Source organism: Oncorhynchus mykiss, chromosome 28, assembly GCF_057628025.1.
Source record: "Oncorhynchus mykiss isolate SJ-2025 chromosome 28, ASM5762802v1, whole genome shotgun sequence".
Taxonomy (NCBI): domain Eukaryota; kingdom Metazoa; phylum Chordata; class Actinopteri; order Salmoniformes; family Salmonidae; genus Oncorhynchus; species Oncorhynchus mykiss.
The window spans coordinates 29999033-30021407 of record NC_143049.1 but is presented as its reverse complement, the minus strand read 5'-3'; the positions used below and the strand labels follow the sequence as shown (position 1 = coordinate 30021407).

At 41.5% G+C, this 22375-nt stretch overlaps 3 protein-coding genes across 4 annotated transcripts in view; 1 reads left to right on the top strand and 2 right to left on the bottom strand.

Moving 5' to 3' along the window:
• Positions 1-248: 248 nt before the first annotated feature.
• arl14 (ARF like GTPase 14) lies at positions 249-5132 on the bottom strand. The gene has a single exon (XM_036966793.2). It carries the CDS (start codon positions 1277-1279, stop codon positions 665-667), a length of 615 nt encoding a protein of 204 aa, XP_036822688.1. The 5' UTR covers positions 1280-5132; the 3' UTR covers positions 249-664.
• Positions 5133-7555: 2423 nt separating this feature from the next.
• LOC110508871 (protein phosphatase 1L) overlaps positions 7556-22375 on the bottom strand; it is a 29444-nt gene continuing 14624 nt past the window's right edge. For both annotated transcript variants that reach the window (XM_021589741.3, XM_036966606.2), the window contains exons 2-4: positions 16456-16630; positions 10442-10603; positions 7556-9765 (exon numbers count right to left, since the gene is read on the bottom strand). In XM_021589741.3, the coding sequence (XP_021445416.1) occupies positions 9413-9765; positions 10442-10603; positions 16456-16630 (690 nt within the window). In that variant the 3' untranslated portion in view covers positions 7556-9412. The remainder of the gene's footprint in view (positions 9766-10441; positions 10604-16455; positions 16631-22375) is intronic.
• On the top strand, positions 19067-21761 carry LOC149970821 (uncharacterized). The gene has a single exon (XM_090225002.1). It carries the CDS (start codon positions 19693-19695, stop codon positions 20503-20505), a length of 813 nt encoding a protein of 270 aa, XP_090081128.1. The 5' UTR covers positions 19067-19692; the 3' UTR covers positions 20506-21761.

Genomic DNA, 22375 nt, shown 5'->3' with positions numbered 1-22375 from the left:
CACCTGCGCCTCTCCAACAGTATGTCATCGCTGAGAGAACCAGGCTAACTGACCTTCACTGTCAGCATAATGACGTTTGATAACTCTCACAAGTGTTGTTTAGAGCCTATTATGTTAAACTAACACAGATTAATCAAATCGGTCACTCCTGAGTTTTAGTACGCAAGAAGTGCCATATAGCCTTACGCAAAAATGTAATACGTGTGAAAGAGGCCTTACATGTTTAGGTGGGAAAAAGATATAGCATGTAGGGAAGACATTTTATTAGATACAAGACATATATATTAGGTTATAGGTCTACATAAAAGATGAAAAGTGAATTTGACCATTTGGGGTGCGTTTTTACGCATTGCTCCCCAAAGTCCATAATGACATGTTAATTATTAGGTCTATATGCGACTTAACATTATGTATGACCATATTTCTCAGAGGAAATAATCTGATACAAACGTATTAAACTTATTTGGAAAAAATGTCATAGGCTGATTTAAAGTCAATTGAATAGCTTCGTGGATTGATTTCGTTTCCATGTAGTCTATTGCACTGTGACAACCTTTTCAAGAAACACATTGATCATAGTGAAATGTGATATTCATCCGTAAACAATAAAAACAAATTATCATCATTTGTCAATAACTTTTGACATATCCTATCATTGCAAACATTACAAACCCATTGACGTGACTGATTTTGATCGTAGATACTGCACTGTCTCTTTAATATTGTCTTGAACGTCCTCTGATGGTAGTTTGAGCAGGTGTGCCACCTTTTGGAAGCCCTCTATAAGCCCAGCACCGGTCACGGCAGAGCAGGGCTGAACGAACCAGTCCCGCTCAACGCTCATCGTCCTCAGGTGAAAGCGCTCCGTTATCTCCGTGACGGATACGGCCTCGGGAAGGTCCTGCTTGTTGGCGAGGATGACCACAGGCAGACCCCGTAAGAATTCACTCCTCAGGGCGTGATCTAGTTCCCGCCGGGCCTCGTCCAACCGGCGCCTGTCTGAGCTGTCCACCACGAACACCAGTCCAGCAGTGTCCTGATAGAAGCTCTTCCAGTAGTGCCTCATTGTATTCTGGCCGCCCACGTCCCACACGGTCAGAGCAACTGTCTCCCTCTTCTTCTTGGCTTCTATCATCTCCACATTGAAACCGATGGTGGGAACGGTATTGACCGATTCGTTATATTTCAGTTTGTAAAGAAGGGTTGATTTCCCCGCTGAGTCGAGACCCAATAGGAGAACTCGGGCCTCGGGTTGGGGTCTCGATCCCCGCTGTCCCATGTGTGGTAAAGCGTAAGCCGACTACTTGGCAAAGACGCAAGTCAGGGAGAGGCAGTGATATCACTGTTCTCTGCCTCGAGCTGCGGTGTTTACCCAGTGCGTTGCCTTTCTGTTACCAGGTAAGCGATTACATGCTACCTATAAACCTTTCGTTCACCGATAAGCAAGGGTCAAAGTAGGTCCTATATGAAGCAAGATATGACTGTTGTTTGGTTAGGAACTTATCCACCAAATGAGCCAGTCTAGCGTGACTCAAATCAGTGCGCTGTTGACACAAACAATACAACAATGTGACACATGCGCAGATTTGATAGCCTAATGTTTTTATCACACTTCACATGGTAAAATCCTCCATGTGAATGGTATTTAACCTGCTCTAAAGACACATTGAAGCGTCACCTCGAATGGTCTGACCTTTACGTAAAGTTGAACAAAGTGTACGCATGGAGACGAACGCACGCACCCTCTATATCATCAGATAACAGTATATCATTATGTCATTCAGATGTACTTAAGGCCATGGCAACCATTGGTTATGTCATGTGTAGCCTAGCCTATAGCTAAAATAATATATGGGCCATTAGGACACCATATAGAATATATTGCATTTTCCACTTCAATCTGACAGATACAGATACCTTAAATCTCATTAAAACCATCAGGCAGGCAATATAACTTACATTATAGTTACATATCAAACAATGGAGAACAATTCCAAAGGTGTTTAGATGAAAGAGAGAGAAATAAAGAAATAACACATTTTTGCTTGGTTCTCAGTTGCTGCCTGTAGCCTTCAGGCCTAGTATTACATTTAAACTAACTGGTCATATTCAGTTGCAACACAATCTTACACTCAATTAGTGCAAATATGTACAAAAAGTATTTCAGCAAATTTTGTGTGTTTTTGTGTGGCTTAATAATTAGTGTGAAAATACAAAAAAAAATGTGTGACTTAATTCGTAGCAAAAGATACATTTTTCGACTTCATTCATAGGAAAAAATTTTAGGGGCAAACTTAGGAAAAATATTTTGAAAGTTATTGGAGCAGTGCATTTGGGGCAGTGGTGTTCCACACTGCTTATTTTTGTCACACATTTATATATATATATATAAAAAACGTTAACAACCCAATATTGTTAATCGACCAGGTTATCACTGAAATACTTATAATAAAATAGTAGCATTATGTTTTTTATTTATGCCTATGATGTTTTCTATGCTTTGGGATACTGGTGCTATGTCAGATTTTATGAGGGTTGCCAGATTGGAGAAAAAGCTGTATTTGCCTGTTTTTTTGTGGTATCGATAAAGGTATTTGATTGAAGATCGGGATACATTTTCATGATGGGAAATTAATTCATCAATAAATGTGGGGAAACATAATACCTGCAAAGAAAAATATGTTTGGTTTATATTCCCCTGGTGCAGCTGCATGGTATTTGCAACTATAACAAGTCTGGACTATGATCAATTAAGCCATATCATTGCAGTTGAACAGGTTCATGTAAAATAATGAATTATGTTGGTTTACACTTATGGCACTTCCAAGGCCGTTTCATGATGATTATTACCACCGTGTCAATCATGTTTTGTACTTAGGCTATTGTAACAAGGCATTATAGGCCTACTGCCTCTTCCCAGAGGAATACTAGGCTTTCATGGTAATGGCCGTTAGAGTTCACTTTGCCACGTATGAGCCCTGTCTAGAGTCCCTGTTGAAGCTTTCACTTTCTTCTGCTACATTGGTGGCAGCGGTGGGATCACGTCCAGCTCATGCCTATTTATGTGATCTAGTATTGGGAAGCATTCTGTTTTTCAACATTGTGTTGGGTGTAATTACATTGATATACTTAGTGAACAATGGTTAAGAAACAATGGGTGTGACGGATAAAAGTAGTAATTACAGGTGTGATCAAGCCTTACATCAAAGTTGCCCGAAGCTGAATGGAAAGTGCTTTGCCCTGAACAGTTATTCAGAAGAAAATCCTCTGTGACTGTCTCATTTAAATAAGTTAACTCACTAGTGTGTACCCAAAACAAACATATTTTACACATTTACAAACTACCTGTTTAAAGTGCTATTACAAACCATGGTGTTCTGTTGTTACTGAAGCTTATAGAGCTAATAACCTGACAATGATCCACATCATATGGATAGACAAATAATGTGTGTTATGCAGCAAAACACAACTATCCTTTTAATTGGATGCAAACCAGTAATATGAATCACTGTTGATCCATCCTGTTCTGATCTAATGAGATGGCTGTAGGATTTTCTACAGCCTTTCCCAGTCAGGAAGGACGAAGCTAGGTCCCTCTTGGTTTCTAATTGGTGAAGACTGAACTCAAGTTAGGGGTTATATGTCAAACTCCCCTATACCACTTTGCCCAACATCTTATACCCCTGAGGTTATAAATAAACATTTTTTTAAGGTGATATAACTTATATCAGTATTATAGGCCTGTGAAACCCATATCCCAATAACGTCTTTCAGACTGAGAATTTCTCACTGGAAATTGCTGCTGACATTGAACATAGCCTAGGGTTAGGGTATTTAATTCATTTCATATTCTCCTATGCCTCTCTTCCCAACATGTTATACCCCATAGGTTGTAAATAACCCCTTTTTAAAGTGATATAACTTGTATCATTATTATGTGAACCCCATAGCTGAATGGCTTCAGACTGAGCTTTTTTTATGGAGAGCGATTTCCGTTTTATTTACAGTAGTGTGTTGGTTAATTATTGCTTTCTTCAGTGGAAATAAAGAATGTGTATAAAAATGCCAAATATACCAAAAGCTAAATCAAGCAGAGATTTACGACTTTTAACCATGTTAATCATTACATAAAAATGCAAACTACAAACATGTAACCAGTTATAGATAATGAATACATGACAACTAGATACAGATGTTTGATAAATTATTCATACAAAATTCTAGGAGTTGGCTATAACATGAGTACAAACAATGTGAGTGTGTGTGTATGTGTGTAAATGTTCGTGTGTGTGTTTTATCATTTCCCATCATAAAAATGTATCCCCATTCCCCAATCAAGTATCTTCATTGATACACACAAAAAAACAATTAAAAAGTGGAGCCTTGTAACATAGAAAACAGTATTGGTATATAAAAGAAAAAATAAGAACATAAGGCTACTGTTATATTACAATAATTTTGGTGACAACCTGGTTGATTGTGTTGTTAACGCGTTACTATTGCGTTATATTGTGTTGTTAACGCGTTACTTTTAAAATATAAATAAATGTGGGACACAAAAAAATGCAGTGTAGAACACCATTGACCATCATCTCTCTAACAACTTTCAAAAGATATTTCCGAAGTTTGCCCTCCAAAAATGTATTTTCCTATGAATGAAGTCGCACAAAAATGTGTATTTTCCTAATAATTAATTTGCACAAAAAAGTGTATTTTCACACGAATTAAGACACACAAAAACCCACAGAATCTGCTGAAATAGTTTTTGTACATATTTGCAAGAATTGAGTGTGAGATTGTGTTGCCAGATTACTTATGCTTGGTTTAAATATACACGTGATCTTTCCGTAATCACTGGGCGCAGTTGTCAACTAATGTGAAATGTCAATGTGAAATCAACAAAAAATGTTCCCATGTCATTGGATTTAGGTTAAAAACTGTGTGAAAAAATACGAAATTCCCTTAAATCCAATCCGTTTCCCACGCTGATTCAATGTCATCACATTTCATTATTTGGTTGAAATGTCATGGAAACAACGTTAATTCAACCAGTTTTTGCACGGTGGAATTTCTATCTTCATATTACTGTAAATGCCAAACGGTCCCATCAAGTTGCTGACTACAAATACAGCCCACCACAAAACAGAAATAGATGAGTGTATTTCCAAACTCAGGCTGGAAAGAGAAAAAAGACATATCACAATCAAACCCTGGTTGTGTTGATTGATTTCGATGCAGTAGTAGGCTGGTAGCCTAAAAAGGTAAAGTCGAGGTTCATGGGTGTGGCTCCTGCCCTTGGCATATCTCTTCAGTGTTACTGATACCATTGTTTCCCTTACAAAAAAAGATTGCAGTCAGAGTGCAGTTTAACTGCAGTATGCTGAAAATACTGCATCCAAATAATACCACAGTCGACCGCAGTTACTGCACTTTTACAGTTTCAAAACTGCAATCTTTTTGTGTAAGGGTTGCGATGAGAAGACAAGTAACATAAATAAATACATAAATAATAAGAAGTATCTTTGCTGTGGTCATTGTGGACATAAATGTTCTCATCCACATGACGGCGGCATTGTTTCTTTTTCTGCCAGCAGGTGGACTAGGACTGCATATATGCCAAGATAATCCACTTCATCGAGCCTATTATGAAGTCCGTTCCACAGGGTTTTAAATAGTTGACACCTGAATTGTGCTTAAATATGTTTTCACTGAATAGGCAGGCCTATGAACATACTGGTTAAAATGAAACTTGCTCATGCTGGATAACACGTCAAAGAAAATGTAGGATAAATGTGCGCAAAGAACAATGGCACAATGAATGGACCAAGGCGACTCCAGAGTGGAGGCACCGGATTAGGCTGTGCTTCCAAGCATGCATTTTCATCCACAACTGTTAGATTAATTAATGATAATACAACGTTTGGTGTATTAACCTTAGTACAGTGGATGATAACAATATGCTGGATAACATGCACCCAGAGAGTAATCAATCCAATGTAATCATTTTTCTCACTGGTCAGTGCAAGGTGGTGCGGTCAAGCACATTCCCCTGAAACTTCTCTCAATCACTGATCTTCTGTCCCCTTGAGAGAAACACTGCACAAGTACGCCGCGGCGATTACCCACGATTGCGCAGAAACCCGAGAAGCACCCTACTAGAGAATGCTAAACTTTCTCATGAATAGAGACCAATTTAAAACCATAGATGTCACTATGTTTCAGGATCTTGTCCATTTCTCTCTCGGCTTCATCCAAACTCCACCCGTCGGGTCATCCATTACATATACGAGTCCCGTGTCCCGGCGGCTGTAGTGCCATGAGTGGGGTCGCGTACTCCTCTCATGAATCCCGGCGTCATACGAGAGGTCCGGCCTCTTCACCGTCTCTTGGAACCGGATAGTAAGGGCACGCGTGGAGCTTTCGTTCATTTTTTGATACACTGAATTGCGTTTCACGGGCGCCTGAGCACCAAAGCACTGGAACAGCTCCCACACCTCTACTACAGTGGGCTTGGAACCGCGCTGACCCATTCTTCAAAACTAAGACCAAATTCACCTCAAAAGCAGATATGAGTCAGCTCCGGAAGAACCAAAGCTCAGATAGAGACCTTAATTGCAAACACCCTCAAATGTCCTGTCTTTCCTCACGTGTGCTGTTGTTTGCTACACACTTGTCTCGCTTGGCCCAATGACCGAATACTTCTTATAGAGAGAGGCTCAGTATCCCAAATAATGAGCTTAGCTTTCCTGTAAGGCGGCGTTAAGTACAGTGACTTTGGTTTACGGAAAACCTGTTGAATGTTACCACACGTCTCTGGCATTTTGCACATTCGATAAGACTATTTTACAAATGTAGACCTACATGCTATTCTAAGGCCGGTTCCACCTGGCACCGGCCGTCAGTTTTGACTTGGCCCCTAGCTTGCTCGCTGTCTAGGCGAGGCACGCAAGCAACTGCCAAGCCTCTGTAGCTAGTGGTAGGGTGTTTGGTTACTAGAGTTATAGCGCAGACAGAACTATTTGTGCCTGTGTCTAGCAGTCCCAGAAGTGTATCAACAACGTCATATGTTTTCTTTCTGGCTGTGATCTCACCAGCCCGAACATTATTATGCTTGTTGTCATCATTGAGGATTTTCAAATAAAACCCAATCAATTGTTTACTGTCATGACGTGACTGATGGGAAACGTATTCAATGTGTGACAATCCAGCACACTGGTGAAGCAAGAAACATGAATACAGAGATATGATTGTTCGTGCGTCATTGTGGTTTCTCACGGGCCCCAGAGAATAGTGCACAATACTGTTTCTTGGCGGCCATACTTGGTTTGTAGGCTACAGAAAGGTCACATACACATTGCCATACATGAATAAGCAACAGGGGTCAGACAAACCCGTTTATTAATCCATTTGCTGTATTATATATTTTCAATAAATTATTGGACCTATAATGTTAAAAAGTAATTTACTGTGTTAAATCACAGAGTGCAGTGGCAGCTAAATAGACTGTCTGCACAGTCTGTCAAATTGGCAGGAATAACAAACAAAAACAGCAACATTTGACATGGTAGCATTGGATTTTAATACTGACAGACTGCATTCAGCAAATTCATACATTTTGTGTTTGGCAGATTATATGAGTGACTTGTTGGTGAACTGTCTACAAGTGATGCTTGTTTCATTATCAACATATGCATACTGTATGCACAAGTGATCAGTAAACATCTGTGTATGTTTTGTTTTGACAAGATTAAAACTGAAAAAATAAGGCAATTAAGGTCCAAATGATAAAACGGTTTGCCACATCATAGGGCAGCAGGTAACCTACCTGTTAGAGCGTTGTGCTAGTAACTGAAAGGTTGCTGGTTTGAATACCCGACCAGACAAAATAAAACATCTGTCGATATACCCTTGCACAAGGCACTTAACCTTAATTTGCTACAAGGGCACCGTACTATGGTTAACCCTATAAACACCTATTCGGTGTATATGATAATATAACATATATATTTTTAAAATTAAAATTATGTACCTATGAAATAAATACCAGGCAGGTCACCCCTTATACAAGTCAGTATTCAATGTCCATCCATGTCTGAGGACTCCGGGAGATAAAAGAGGAAACCAGCCACTAAGGACAACAGTCAGTGCTGTTCCCTTCCAGTAGGTTTGGGTTTTGCTAGGACGTTGTGAAAGGGGATGGCGGTTGGGTGTAAACATCTGCATTTGGTTCCAAAAGTTGCATATTCAAATCCAGCGATAGAAAGCAGTTTTTATATTTTGGTTTTAAGCCTATCCCAAACCTTCATTCTGAAAGGTTCATGTATAACCGTAATAATTCTGAGTTAATGCCTAAACATTACCCTAACCTAAAAAATGTGGAGTTAAAAAAACCTTAAACACTTTGAAATTTGATGTTTGGAACAACTTCGAAATTTGACGTTTGAGAAACATGAATGAACGTCAAATTCTGAGGTGAGCCTGTGAGAAATTGTTGGAAATACAGTCATAATAGTAGTATTCAATACAGTAGCACACTTGTAAAACTAACACACGGGTGGCCATATTACTGTCAATTAGCCTTCCTGTTTCAGCTGTGTAGCCTTTAACTCAGTCGCCATGGGTAACGGTGCTTTAATAAGCAGTCTGAGATGCACCTCCCAGTCTGTACGATTCCCATGATCGAAGGCATCAACACCTGAGTGCTAAAATCCACAGATCTTTCCTAAACACGGATAGGCTAAACAAATGTCCTATACAGGTCCAGTACCATAATACAGTAACTTAACATCAGCCCTGTTAAGACTATGTTGACGAAAAAGGCAATGGCTGGAACTAGATCAGGGTATATATAACTGATCCTGTATTGGACCAAGAACATTTTTATGGGCTTATCATTCCACCAAAATGAAAAGTCTCAACAGGTGCTTATTCTTTTACAGTTTTCTTTAGGACAGTATCAGTCCTGTGACAGTACAACACACTGCAGCAGGGCGTGCAGAGAACACTAGATCAGTTTGCTTTACTGTTTGAGTCAGAGAGTCATCTCAGTGATGAAGAAGAGGTGATCTCCAGTTGTGTGTTCGTGCTGAATGCCAATGTGTGAGACGGCAGATGGACGTGTGTATGTGTGAGTGTGTCAAGATGATCAAGCACTCCAGCTTCCGAGTTAAGGCCATAATTCAAGCAAAAATACTTCTCTATCCAAAAGTCATAGTCAGAAATGAAAAATAAACTACATAGTTTAGGATGTTGGTGTTGGTGTGGTTATACATGAGTTTCAAAGAGAATGCCAGGTATGCATGTTGCAACAGTTCCCAATCCTCCCCATTGATTGCTTGCTGCACTATCCATACGGGAGGAGAGTCTATCTATAACATAATAACCCCATCACAAACTTGTGACATCACCGCCTCTACTCCTCAGCCTTGCTCCCCACGGGGCCGCTCTTGAACTTGACCACCATGACGGTGATGTTGTCGGGGCAGCCGCGGTAGAAAGACTGCAGCACGATGCTCTTGGCACCGTAGTGCGGCTCGTCCAGGCGCTCGCGCACGAAACGCACAGCCTCCTCGTTGCTGAAGGCGTCCCACAGCCCGTCCGACGCCAGGATCATGAACTCGGGCTGCAGCTTGTCCAGGTCAAAGGTCAACACGTCGGGGTCGGGGATGACCACATTGAGGTTCTTTAGGGGGTAATCGCCCAGCGAGCGAGACATGGCCAGGATGCCCTGGACGCGCCATGAGCCGTTGAAGCTGATGAAGCCCCCTGGTGGTGAAGGAATGGAAGTGCAATGCCCTATGATTAAACTCTCAGTAACTTTATTATCTCACACTGGGACATTGATCATTGATTGTGTACACGGAAAAAAAGTGCAGATGGAGCAAGGGAATTTCTGTATCACAGTCAAATTACATATCTATATTTTTATAGATATTCTATTTACCAAATCCACCTCAGCATATCAGTGCTTCCTATCATTTGTCAGAGCAAGTAATGTATTCAACTTCTCTTGCACTTCAAAAGAGGGCCAATAGGTGGTGAGTCAAGGCTGCAATTCTGCAGTCTCTCCTTTTGACACTAATTCGTTTTAGTGATTCATCCTAGCGTGCCATTGTCATCTGCTCAAGTATGGGAAACATTTTATGTCGTCATGACGTTATGCACTACCTTCCACAGCCAAGAAAATGGTATGTGTGTTTTGTTTCTGTGCCGAACACTAAGGGCCGGTTTGCTGGACACAGATTAAACCTGGTTCTGGACTAAGAAACAGTTCTCCAATTAAAGTGGTCTTTAGTTCATGAGTAGGGCTAATCTGATTCAGGAAACCCACCCCAATATGTGAATTCACTGTGTTGAGTTTAGCTAGGTTTGACACAAACACATCTTTTTAACGCCCCCATAGCGTTGTGGTGCTGTTCACCCATGCTGGTGGTCCGCTCACCTGCCCTCTTGATCCTCTTGCGCTCCTTCAGCTGGTATGGCTTGTGGTCATGTGACAATGCCACAGCGTTTCCGTCCTTGTCACACAACACGCCTCGTGAGTCCCCAACGTTGGCCACCGTCAGCTCCCTGTCCGATAGCAGGGCCACCAGACATGTAGTACCTGAGAGAGGGAGACAGAGGTGATATTTCAATTTAAAGGGACATTACATTCCAAAACCATAGATGATCTAAACAAGCGATGGCCTGGGACGAGCACTCATCTTGACATTAGACTACTGTTATTATCTGAAAACATCTGAGTGTAATTAACCTTTAAGTACAGGTTTTTCACCTGTGATTCTCATTCTCAGAATACCACAAGTGTATCAAAGTCCGCTAACCAACCACAATACTGAGAGCCATACTGTATTTCCATCACAGCTATGAAAGTCCAGGTAACAGGAGAAGGCCCAAATAACATATCTGACAAAGGTCTACCTTTTCATGTCCTCCTCCTCCATTGAAAAATCCAGTGATTTATAAGGTACTGTTTCCAGTACATTCATCTAATCCATTTCTCAGGGCTGACAATAAATCTCTCAGGGCAACAAAGCAGCTTCGTGTACTCCGTGACACTGACTTTGTGTCTTGACCTTCCAAAGCTTGTCTCCATGGAGACATTTCACCCCCGCCATAATAAATAATATTACATTTGATGTATTCAGCTTTACTTTTACAGACCAAATCTGTAAAAAAATCAAAAGTACTTTACATTTCCAAATTATTATTTTTTTCTCCCTTTAGGCATGAAGTGATTGGGATATTTTAAAGAGGGTCAACTCTGACCTGTTTTAACTCTTGTGTTGTCTTAAGGGTAAAAAATGACCCGCCACTATGTTTAACAGCAGAGAAAACTTGAATTTGATGACTTTTCCTAGAGTGACCCCAACATTAGAAAAAGTGTTTCATGTTTCAGTGCCCAACAGGTCATATATCAGATTTTCTCAGATGTCCAGGAGAAACAAAAGAACAATGATTTAGAAGAGGAGGAGGTATCTGAAGAAGAAGATGGGGAAGAATACAACCCAGAGCACGATGCATAATCTTCAGATGAAGAAGAAATCCCCCAAGCTGAAAGAGAGACATTTTTGTCAAAGAACAGCAAAATAACATGGTCCTTGTCACAATATGACAGCCAGGGCAGGATAGAAGCACAAATGGTTATAAGGATGACCCCAGGGCCCACAAGACATGCAGTTGCCCATGCCCAGGATATCTACATTACACCAGCCATAAAAAAAATCATCATGGAGATGACAAATTCATGGCATCAAGATATGGGTGGCCTGTGATGCACAATCCAGATACGCTTGGAAGATGCAAGTCTACACAGGGAAGCCTACCAGTGGAGGACCGGAGAAGAACCAGAGGATGCGGGTTGTGCTTGATGTGACAGATGGACTGAGGGGGCACAATGTCATGTGTGACAATTTCTTCACCTCTTATGAACTCAGCCAGCAGCTCCTAAAGATGAAGATCACCATGGTTGGCACAGTTAGAAAGAACAAGCCTGAGCTCCCCCTGCACTCCTCACAACAAGGGGAAGACAGGCCTTCTCATCAAAGTTTGCCTTCACCCCCACTACCACTCTAGTTTCTTACCTCCCATAGAGGAACAAGAGTGTGGTCCTCCTGAGCACACTGCACAAAACGGCTGAGCTCAGTGATCGTGAGGACAGGAAGCCAGCCATCATCCTGGACTACAACCACAACAAAGGAGGCGTTGACAATCTGAACAAGTTGATTGGAATTTACAGCTGTAGGAGGATGACGGCCCGCTGGCCCCTGGTCAGCTTCCATTACATTATTTATGTGTCCTCATACAATGCCTTTGTGATATGGGACCAGATCAACCCTACCTGGAGGCCTGATAAGCGGAACAAGAGAAGGGTGTTCCTGAGCAGCTGGGAAAGGCACTTATAACCCCACACATTCAAAGAAGGGAGCGCCTCCCCCTCACAGCAGCCTCTGCAGTGCTTGTGAAAGCTGTTCAGGGGGCTGAATCTTGTCCTGATTCACCTGAGGCTGCAGCTGGGGCAGACAAGAGGAGGAGATGCCAATTCTGCCCCCAAAGGACTGTAACACAAATACTATGTGCTGCACATGAGAAATACATCTGCCAAGTCCATGCACACACACTAGCATACTGTTCTACATGTGATAAATACATCTACAAAGTCCATGCACACACACTAGCATACTGTCCTACATGTGAGAAATACATCTACAAAGTCCATGCACACACACTAGCATACTGTCCTACATGTGAGAAATACATCTGAAAAGTCCATGCACACACACTAGCATACTGTCCTACATGTGAGAAATACATCTACAAAGTCCATGCACACACACTAGCATACTGTCCTACATGTGAGAAATACATCTACAAAGTCCATGCACACACACTAGCATACTGTCCTACATGTGAGAAATACATCTACAAAGTCCATGCACACACACTAGCATACTGTCCTACATGTGAGAAATACATCTACAAAGTCCATGCACACACACTAGCATACTGTTCTACATGTGAGAAATACATCTGTAAAGTCCATGCACACACACTAGCATACTGTCCTACATGTGAGAAATACATCTACAAAGTCCATGTACACACACTAGCATACTGTCCTACATGTGAGAAATACATCTACAAAGTCCATGTACACACACTAGCATACTGTCCTACATGTGATAAATACATCTACAAAGTCCATGCACAAACACTAGCATACTGTTCTACATGTGATAAATACATCTGTAAAGTCCATGCACACACACTAGCATACTGTCCTACATGTGAGAAATACATCTGCCAAGTCCATGCACAAACACTAGCATACTGTCCTACATGTGAGAAATACATCTGTAAAGTCCATGCACACACACTAGCATACTGTCCTACATGTGATAAATACATCTGCCAAGTCCATGTACACACACTAGCATACTGTCCTACATGTGATAAATACATCTGTAAAGTCCATGCACACACACTAGCATACTGTCCTACATGTGAGAAATACATCTGCCAAGTCCATGCACAAACACTAGCATACTGTCCTACATGTGAGAAATACATCTGTAAAGTCCATGCACAAACACTAGCATACTGTCCTACATGTGAGAAATACATCTGTAAAGTCCATGCACACACACTAGCATACTGTCCTACATGTGAGAAATACATCTACAAAGTCCATGTACACACACTAGCATACTGTTCTACATGTGAGAAATACATCAAGTCCATGCACAAACACTAGCATACTGTCCTACATGTGAGAAATACATCTGTAAAGTCCATGTACACACACTAGCATACTGTCCTACATGTGAGAAATACATCTACAAAGTCCATGCACCCACACTAGCATACTGTCCTACATGTGAGAAATACATCTACAAAGTCCATGTACACACACTAGCATACTGTTCTACATGTGAGAAATACATCTACAAAGTCCATGCACACACACTAGCATACTGTTCTACATGTGAGAAATACATCAAGTCCATGCACAAACACTAGCATACTGTCCTACATGTGAGAAATACATCTGTAAAGTCCATGCACACACACTAGCATACTGTTCTACATGTGAGAAATACATCTACAAAGTCCATGCACACACACTAGCATACTGTCCTACATGTGAGAAATACATCTGAAAAGTCCATGCACATACACTAGCATACTGTTCTACATGTGAGAAATACATCTACAAAGTCCATGCACACACACTAGCATACTGTCCTACATGTGAGAAATACATCTACAAAGTCCATGCACACACACTAGCATACTGTCCTACATGTGAGAAATACATCTACAAAGTCCATGCACACACACTAGCATACTGTCCTACATGTGATAAATACATCTGTAAAGTCCATGCACAGACACTAGCATACTGTTCTACATGTGAGAAATACATCTGTAAAGTCTATGCACACACACTAGCATACTGTTCTACATGTGATAAATACATCTGTAAAGTCCATGCACACACACTAGCATATTGTTCTACATGTGAGAAATACATCTACAAAGTCCATGCACACACACTAGCATACTGTTCTACATGTGAGAAATACATCTGTAAAGTCCATGCACACACACTAGCATACTGTTCTACATGTGAGAAATACATCTACAAAGTCCATGCACACACACTAGCATACTGTTCTACATGTGAGAAATACATCTACAAAGTCCATGTACACACACTAGCATACTGTTCTACATGTGAGAAATACATCTACAAAGTCCATGCACACACACTAGCATACTGTTCTACATGTGAGAAATACATCTACAAAGTCCATGCACACACACTAGCATACTGTCCTACATGTGAGAAATACATCTGCCAAGTCCATGTACACACACTAGCATACTGTTCTACATGTGAGAAATACATCTGCCAAGTCCATGCACAAACACTAGCATACTGTCCTACATGTGAGAAATACATCTACAAAGTCCATGCACAAACACTAGCATACTGTCCTACATGTGAGAAATACATCTGTAAAGTCCATGTACACACACTAGCATACTGTTCTACATGTGAGAAATACATCTACAAAGTCCATGCACAAACACTAGCATACTGTCCTACATGTGAGAAATACATCTACAAAGTCCATGCACAAACACTAGCATACTGTTCTACATGTGAGAAATACATCTACAAAGTCCATGTACACACACTAGCATACTGTCCTACATGTGAGAAATACATCTACAAAGTCCATGTACACACACTAGCATACTGTCCTACATGTGAGAAATACATCTGTAAAGTCCATGCACATACACTAGCATACTGTTCTACATGTGAGAAATACATCTACAAAGTCCATGCACAAACACTAGCATACTGTCCTACATGTGAGAAATACATCTACAAAGTCCATGCACAAACACTAGCATACTGTCCTACATGTGAGAAATACATCTACAAAGTCCATGCACAAACACTAGCATACTGTTCTACATGTGAGAAATACATCTGTAAAGTCTATGCACACACACTAGCATACTGTTCTACATGTGAGAAATACATCAAGTCCATGCACACACACTAGCATACTGTTCTACATGTGAGAAATACATCTACAAAGTCCATGCACAAACACTAGCATACTGTCCTACATGTGAGAAATACATCTACAAAGTCCATGTACACACACTAGCATACTGTTCTACATGTGATAAATACATCTGTAAAGTCCATGCACACACACTAGCATACTGTTCTACATGTGCTAATTAGAGTTAATTGATTTATGTTCTTTATGTTTTTGTATCTATTATCTTATTTTATTCGTATTTATTGTTGTTGTTTATACACCTTGTGGGTGGGGGCAATATTTAAACAAATGGGAGAAGACTAGTATCTTGTAGTTGAATTCCTCATTGTACAGTATATAAGAATATATCACTATGTTGCCAAAAAAGTTCAAAACGTATTGTTTCCCTTCAATAAAATGCATTCAAAACTACTTTCTGCATATTTCTGCTACTTTCTTAGACTATACAAGTGCTATCTCTTGCTAAGAAATGTATGTTTACACCTATGTAGTACCCTTAGCAATAATAAACCTCTACTTTAGTAAAGAAAAAAATGATGACAGGTGTGTTGTAATAAAAACGAGTGGTGTCCACTGATCAAATGCAGTCTTTCTGCATTGTAAAGAGGCAAAACCCAGATATTCAAAGTTTGTGATGAATGACAGGTTGTTTCTTCATGCAAAATAGATTTGGGTTTTAAAATTCGCCTCTCCCCCTCTGACCCATCTCTGTCCGAGTGTATTGGACTTAATGTCTTAACCAATCTGCAGTATTGCCTCATTTTTAACCCGTCCGACCTCGTACTCATAAACATCTCAGAGAAGGAGTGCTGATCCAGGACCTAAAAGGCTAAACTGATCTTAGATCAGCACTCCTACAGTCCCTCACCTGCTTCGTCGTGATTGGCGGAGAGCTTGTCCACCATGTCTCGGTCTACAGCCAGGATACGCTGCTCCAGGATGCTGGGGTAGGAAGGAACGCTCTCCCTCTTCTCCCTCTCATAGGACAGCAACTGCTGCCTCAGAGCCTCCGGAAGGTGGGCCTTTACATAGTCCGCTGCAGCCTGTGAGAGATGGAGAGAGAGAGGGGAAAAGGGTGGAGAGAGAGAGCAATATAAGTATTTAGAAAGTTTTTCATCACGGTTGTGGTTGAATTTCAGTTATTTGACCGGTCAACTTTCTGATGATTGGTTGATACAATTCTGTTCTTTTACTTGTACAGCGGTACAGAATGCTTGTTTTTTTTGCCTGTAAATGAATCCAGATTAAATGTTTGAACGAGGCACATTTATTTTTCTGTGTTCAGCAGTGTGGTGAGCCTCCGATGCTGTAAATGACTGATAGCCTATTTCTCAAGGACACAGGTTGTCTTAGTGCCCATATTTTGCAAGAATACAGCCAGGAGAAAGTTGTCTGTTTATATCATGGAAATTGTTCAATCTGAATTCAAAGTCCAAACAAGTTCCTCATCTTATAATACATTGAGCCCAAACTACAAGTTTAAAACACAAAAAAGTACTATTGAAATACACACCAAAAGGCATGACACCAATGTTTTCTAGGACCTACCAGAGATATCCAAACAAAAGCTATACATAGTGCAAGACCAGAGAAATTATATTTGACGAGCACATTTTATACCGTATGTAGAAAGGGTTTCAATGTGGCAGGCTGTCTACAGATAATTCATGTGTCTACATACAGCACTGGGTGAATGGAGGCAATATGTAAGAGATTTTAAAATGCATGCTCAAATGCACACTTGGTGTCTTTGCTCATTTCCAATATTAATTAATCAATGAATAATGACTAATCAATTACCATGGGCCAAACCCGGGGGGCATGAAGGTTAACACTGGTTTCCAGTGCTGTTAAAGAGACGGTCTGTTTCTCTTTATATATTCAAATTAGAACAGTTTGATTCCAAGAACACAGGATGAGATGTTACTATCCTTTGTGCAAGCACTCAGTAGTGTACCTTTGGTTCCTAGGGTGTTTCGGCCTTTCACACTATACACCCTCCCCAAAGGCGGCCAGCGACAGGGTGATCAATCCTACGCTTGCGTCCCATTCCCAATTAGTCATAGAAGTTGCCTTGTTGTTGATAGCCAACATCCCATGGGACTATGCATGGCAGGGGCGTCCTCCTTCCTGAGTCAAGCATTGTTGACCGCATACCTCCTGGCCCTCTCACTTCGGGGCCCAGCTGGGGTCTTTCCTCTTCATCCAGAGCCACTGACTGCTGCCTTCTGCCGCCTCCGATACAGCTTTGATTGCCGAACGCTGGCTCTGGCCCTTAATTCCCAGGTCTCTAAGCAGTCTGGTTGTAGATGTTGCCACAAAACCTCTGCAGCCCACCTCCACTGGTCGGACTTCTGTGTTCCAGCCATGATGCCGTGCTTCGGCAGCTAGATCAGCATAGGGCAGATGTTTTCGCTCATAAGCCTCATCTACTGAGTCCTCCCAGGGTACTGTGAGCTCAATGATGAAGACCTTATTGAGCGAACGGGACCAGAGCACCATGTCAGGTCTTAGGGTAAATATCCTTGGTTTTACTACACGTAGAAATGTGATTTCAGTTGGATTTAAAGAGGTGTATTTTCAGTATTTGACTGATTATTTCTATTCTGATACATGGAAAAGAAAACAGAGAAGGAAGGTTCGCCAGGTGTTCTGTGCTGAATTATTCAACATCATTCAAATCTTCCTCTCCATTCCTCCCTCCTTCCTGCTCTCTTTTTTTAGCCATTTTCTTTATGTTCACTGCCTCCTTTCTCCTCAGATCATGTTCATCATATTGAATATTAATTCAGCTGCTGGAAGTTTATATATTTCATTATAGAAGCGTTCAAAACTCTTAAGACTTGAGACGCGACACACTCATGTCATCGTTTGCATATTCTTATACTTTGCGATCAATAGTTCTTGTGTTTTAATCAGTTCTGTAATCAAGCCATCCAATTAACCGAGGCAGATGAGATATTAACGAACAAACTCATTTCACTCATGATGATAATTGTAGGAGCAGATTGATTTGAGAGAGAGGAGAGAAGCATGTAATTAGGAAGTGAAATTGAATAAAATAAATGATTAAAACAGTCTTCATTAGTCACCAGTGTGAGTAATCTCTCGCTCTCTCTGAGTGTAATCATGAATTAGTTCAATTTGTTTGGGAGGAACACAGGGAGCCTTGAATAGTGAATGTAAAGTTACCCATCCAAGAGCCCAAATGACTAAGCCATGTATTCAACCTTTTTTCATTCAATTCAATGTATATTTTGCATCTTGAAATTATCTGACTTTGGTGATGAAGACCATTAAACTGCGAAAAGATTGAAAAAGGATAGAGTTCAGAATTTGCTACATATTTGTAGTTTAAGGACACACTGCTCAGACAGAGACAAGCTGTTCTGTACACGATATTTGTTAAGGAGACATTTTGCTCCTTTTGATACCAGGGGAAAGCAAACATTTATTTTAACTTGCAGAAAATATTTTGTAAAAAAGCAATTGAGCATGTGTCCTCACATTTACCACAAACCCCTCCTGCGACTTGAAGGCGGACTTCTACAGACTTGGGTAACTGAAAGGTTCATACTGAAAAGGTGAACATTTAGTCCTCTGAGTGTGTTGGGTTTGGTGCTTTCTCCAACTAACACATCTCTGTTACTGCCACCACATGTTTGCCAAAAGAGCTCAGCTCAGGATAGGTTAATTCAACACTCCCCCCAGCCCCTTCTGATAAAAAGTTCCACAACACAAACCCATATGCATGCGCTTATAACTCATTCACTCAGCAACCTAGTCTACTGTGCATGTTTCTCTTGACGTGCCTCTGGCAGTACTGACAATGTTGTGGAACCTTCCCCTCGTGATTTCTCAGGAGGACCAGGCCTTCCTTGTGAACCAACTCTACAATCAAGGGGGCCTGCCCGATGTAGGCATCGACGACTCCCTCCTGCGGTATTCTGGGCTCAACTAGTCGGTCGTGTTGCAGGACCACTCTGCCCAGCTGCTGGCCTTTGTGGGCAGCCAGGCCCCATCCTACGTGGCCAGCCTGGGTGCGGTTCTTGCCGGCCTGAGCAGTGTGCCCAACGCAGTGGGCATTGGTGCTCTGGTGGTCTCCATGATCTTAGAGATCAGCGCAGCAGGTCACGGGGAGCCCCAGCGAGACGTGTCCCACCTGCTCTGCCGTGTCTTTGCTGAAGAGAAAGCTTCAGAAGTGCGTGACCTGATGGAGGAGTACCTGAAGCGCTACCGGATGCATGTGGGGGCTAGTGAGCACCTGCTGAAGGACACGCGCCGTCTGGAGGCTGAGCTCAGCTTGCAGCTGACTCGTCTGAAGAACTCCATGCTGCACGACGGCCACATTAGCACGCGGGCACTCAAGCACTGGGTCAACAGAGCCGCCTTCCACTCCCAGATGCTGGTGCACCAAGCCCGTCTGGAGCAGGACAATGGGACAGCTGCCCATGCAGCTCTGGGCTCCTACCTGCAGGAACTACACCCCCTGCTGGCCGAGTACAGGAGTTACAGAAGCTCCAGCCTGGAAATGGTGAAAGATTGGTATGGTTCTTGTCACAAGCGGGAGCGAAGGAGGAGGCAGATGTGTTCCGGGGATTGTTGGCCATCATGTTCAGTTTGTGACAAAGAGACTGGCGAGACACGAAGCGTTCCACTCCTAAACAAAGATTCATGGTATCTACCAAGAAGCTATTGCAAACAGATCAAAGAGGCCTACATCAATCACACATTCTCAAACTATGACCAGATCACAGGTATGAAGGGTTATTTCACAGCCATCCAGGTGAACCTGACCAACCTTATAGCTAAGCGTGGCATCTTCCATGTTCCCACACAACTGTCTCTAGCAAACCAAACCCAACCCAGGCAACAGGGTTGGAGTCAATTCACTGGTGTACAGATGGAAAAGTATTAATAAAGATGATCAAGTTACCCAGAAACCCCTGGATTTCAGATAAGAAGTTCTGACTTGAACGTGTGTGTTTTTTTGGGGGGGGGGCTCTGATTTGTGTGTTCCTGGCAAAACTCCCACTGAGAACAAGGTCCACCTTCATAGTCATAGCTCATGCATGTCACTCAGTCACCATGACCACAGGAAGGGTAACAGGATCACGCATGCATGCACACACACACACACACACACACAGCAGGGGTGGTAAGGGGACCAGACAGGAAGGTTAAATATTTAATCATAGGATAGGAATAGTCTGAAAGTTCCAGATAGATATGTAAACAGCCTGACCTTTCAGACTCCACTACACAAGGCCAAGGACGTCCCTTATCTTAAAGGGTAGGTAGCATAAACGTAACCACATGTAACATATGGGTTTGCATTAGCATATGCATTAAAAGTCCCAATGCAAAGTTACACCTCACTTTTCTATTTGTTTTAGTTATTATATTTAAAAAAATCTGAATTCTGAATGCTGGAAAAAAACAGGCATGCCAGCCTACTCCCTATAAAGTAAACTGTAACAGAAATAACTTCAAATTAAACCAAATCGATTACACTAAGCAAACTTACAAGCAAATACTTTGTGTGTATTGTTTCTTGCAAGGTTGCTAGCCAGCTAGCCTGCTAACGTTACATTGCTATCAACACCTAGCGTACAGCTACATTAAAGTTAACCAAAGTTTTCTAAATATATAACGGCATCTAACCAGTTATCAAATAATGTTACTGGTATATGCAGTTATCTTAGCCAGCAAGCCATCCAGCTAAAGTTAAGTCATTTTAGCCTGCTAGCTAACCAGCTAACTAGCCAACCACCACGGTCTATGTAAGTAGTAAACCAGAGAACAACTAGTCTAGCACAGACAGGAACTCCCATTCCAAATCTTGCCTTCAACTGGTTATACTAAGCCATCAAAGTCCTCCTGGGTGAAATGATTACTGCATACAGTAGACGTGTGCAGGGTTCCCATGCTCGAAACTACTCGCTTCAACCTGACAAATCGCTCCGACTTCAAAGCTTGCTTCTCAGTTTTGAGCCACAAATGAGTCATAACCCCGTCATTGTGGGTATTACTGCACTATGTGGGTATTACTGCATTAACTACAAACAACGGAAAACGACTACAATACTCACTTGACTACTGCTACCAAACGCACAGGAGAAAAAGAGTTGCAGTTTTTCCACATTATTGCATGTTTTTTTTTCTTTGTAGATGTACATAGTAGCTCACCAGCGCTAACACTTGGTCAGAAATATGTAAAAACACTAAAACATAACTGTTTGTAGTTATAGGTAACCAGATTGTGACTACAACTCAGTTACTGAGTCTTTGACCACACTGTGTTGTTGCTAGAAATTCATGCTTCTTTCCCTTTAACAGGATCTATTTGTAATTATTTTTTTTTTTACCTTTATTTAACGAGGCAAGTCAGTTAGGATCAAATTCTTATTTTCAATGACAGCCTAGGAACAGTGGGTTAACTGCCTTGTTCAGGGGCAGAAGGGCAGATTTTTACCTTGTCAGCTTGGGGATTCGATTAGGTTACTGACCCAGCACTCTAACCACTAGGCTACCCGCCTCTAACCACTAGGCTACCCGCCACCCCATATTAGAATGTCATAGAGTGGAACTTTCAATGGTTGAAAGCAGGGCCTGGAACCGGTTCAGGGTACACAACCGAAAACCGGAAAATAAAATTTTTCAAGGAACAGAAATGGTTAATCACATTCTGTCAAGGCATTTTCTTCTATTCCCACAAAAAACGCCTATCCAAAGCCCTCAATCTGTCACTCAGAAAGTTATTCCAGTGTCTGCCTGCCAGCTGAAAA

Excerpts from the sequence above, each read along its gene's own strand:
- arl14 (XM_036966793.2), bottom strand. The coding sequence starts at position 1,279 with ATGGGACAGCGGGGATCGAGACCCCAACCCGAGGCCCGAGTTCTCCTA.
- LOC149970821 (XM_090225002.1), top strand. The coding sequence starts at position 19,693 with ATGATCTTAGAGATCAGCGCAGCAGGTCACGGGGAGCCCCAGCGAGAC.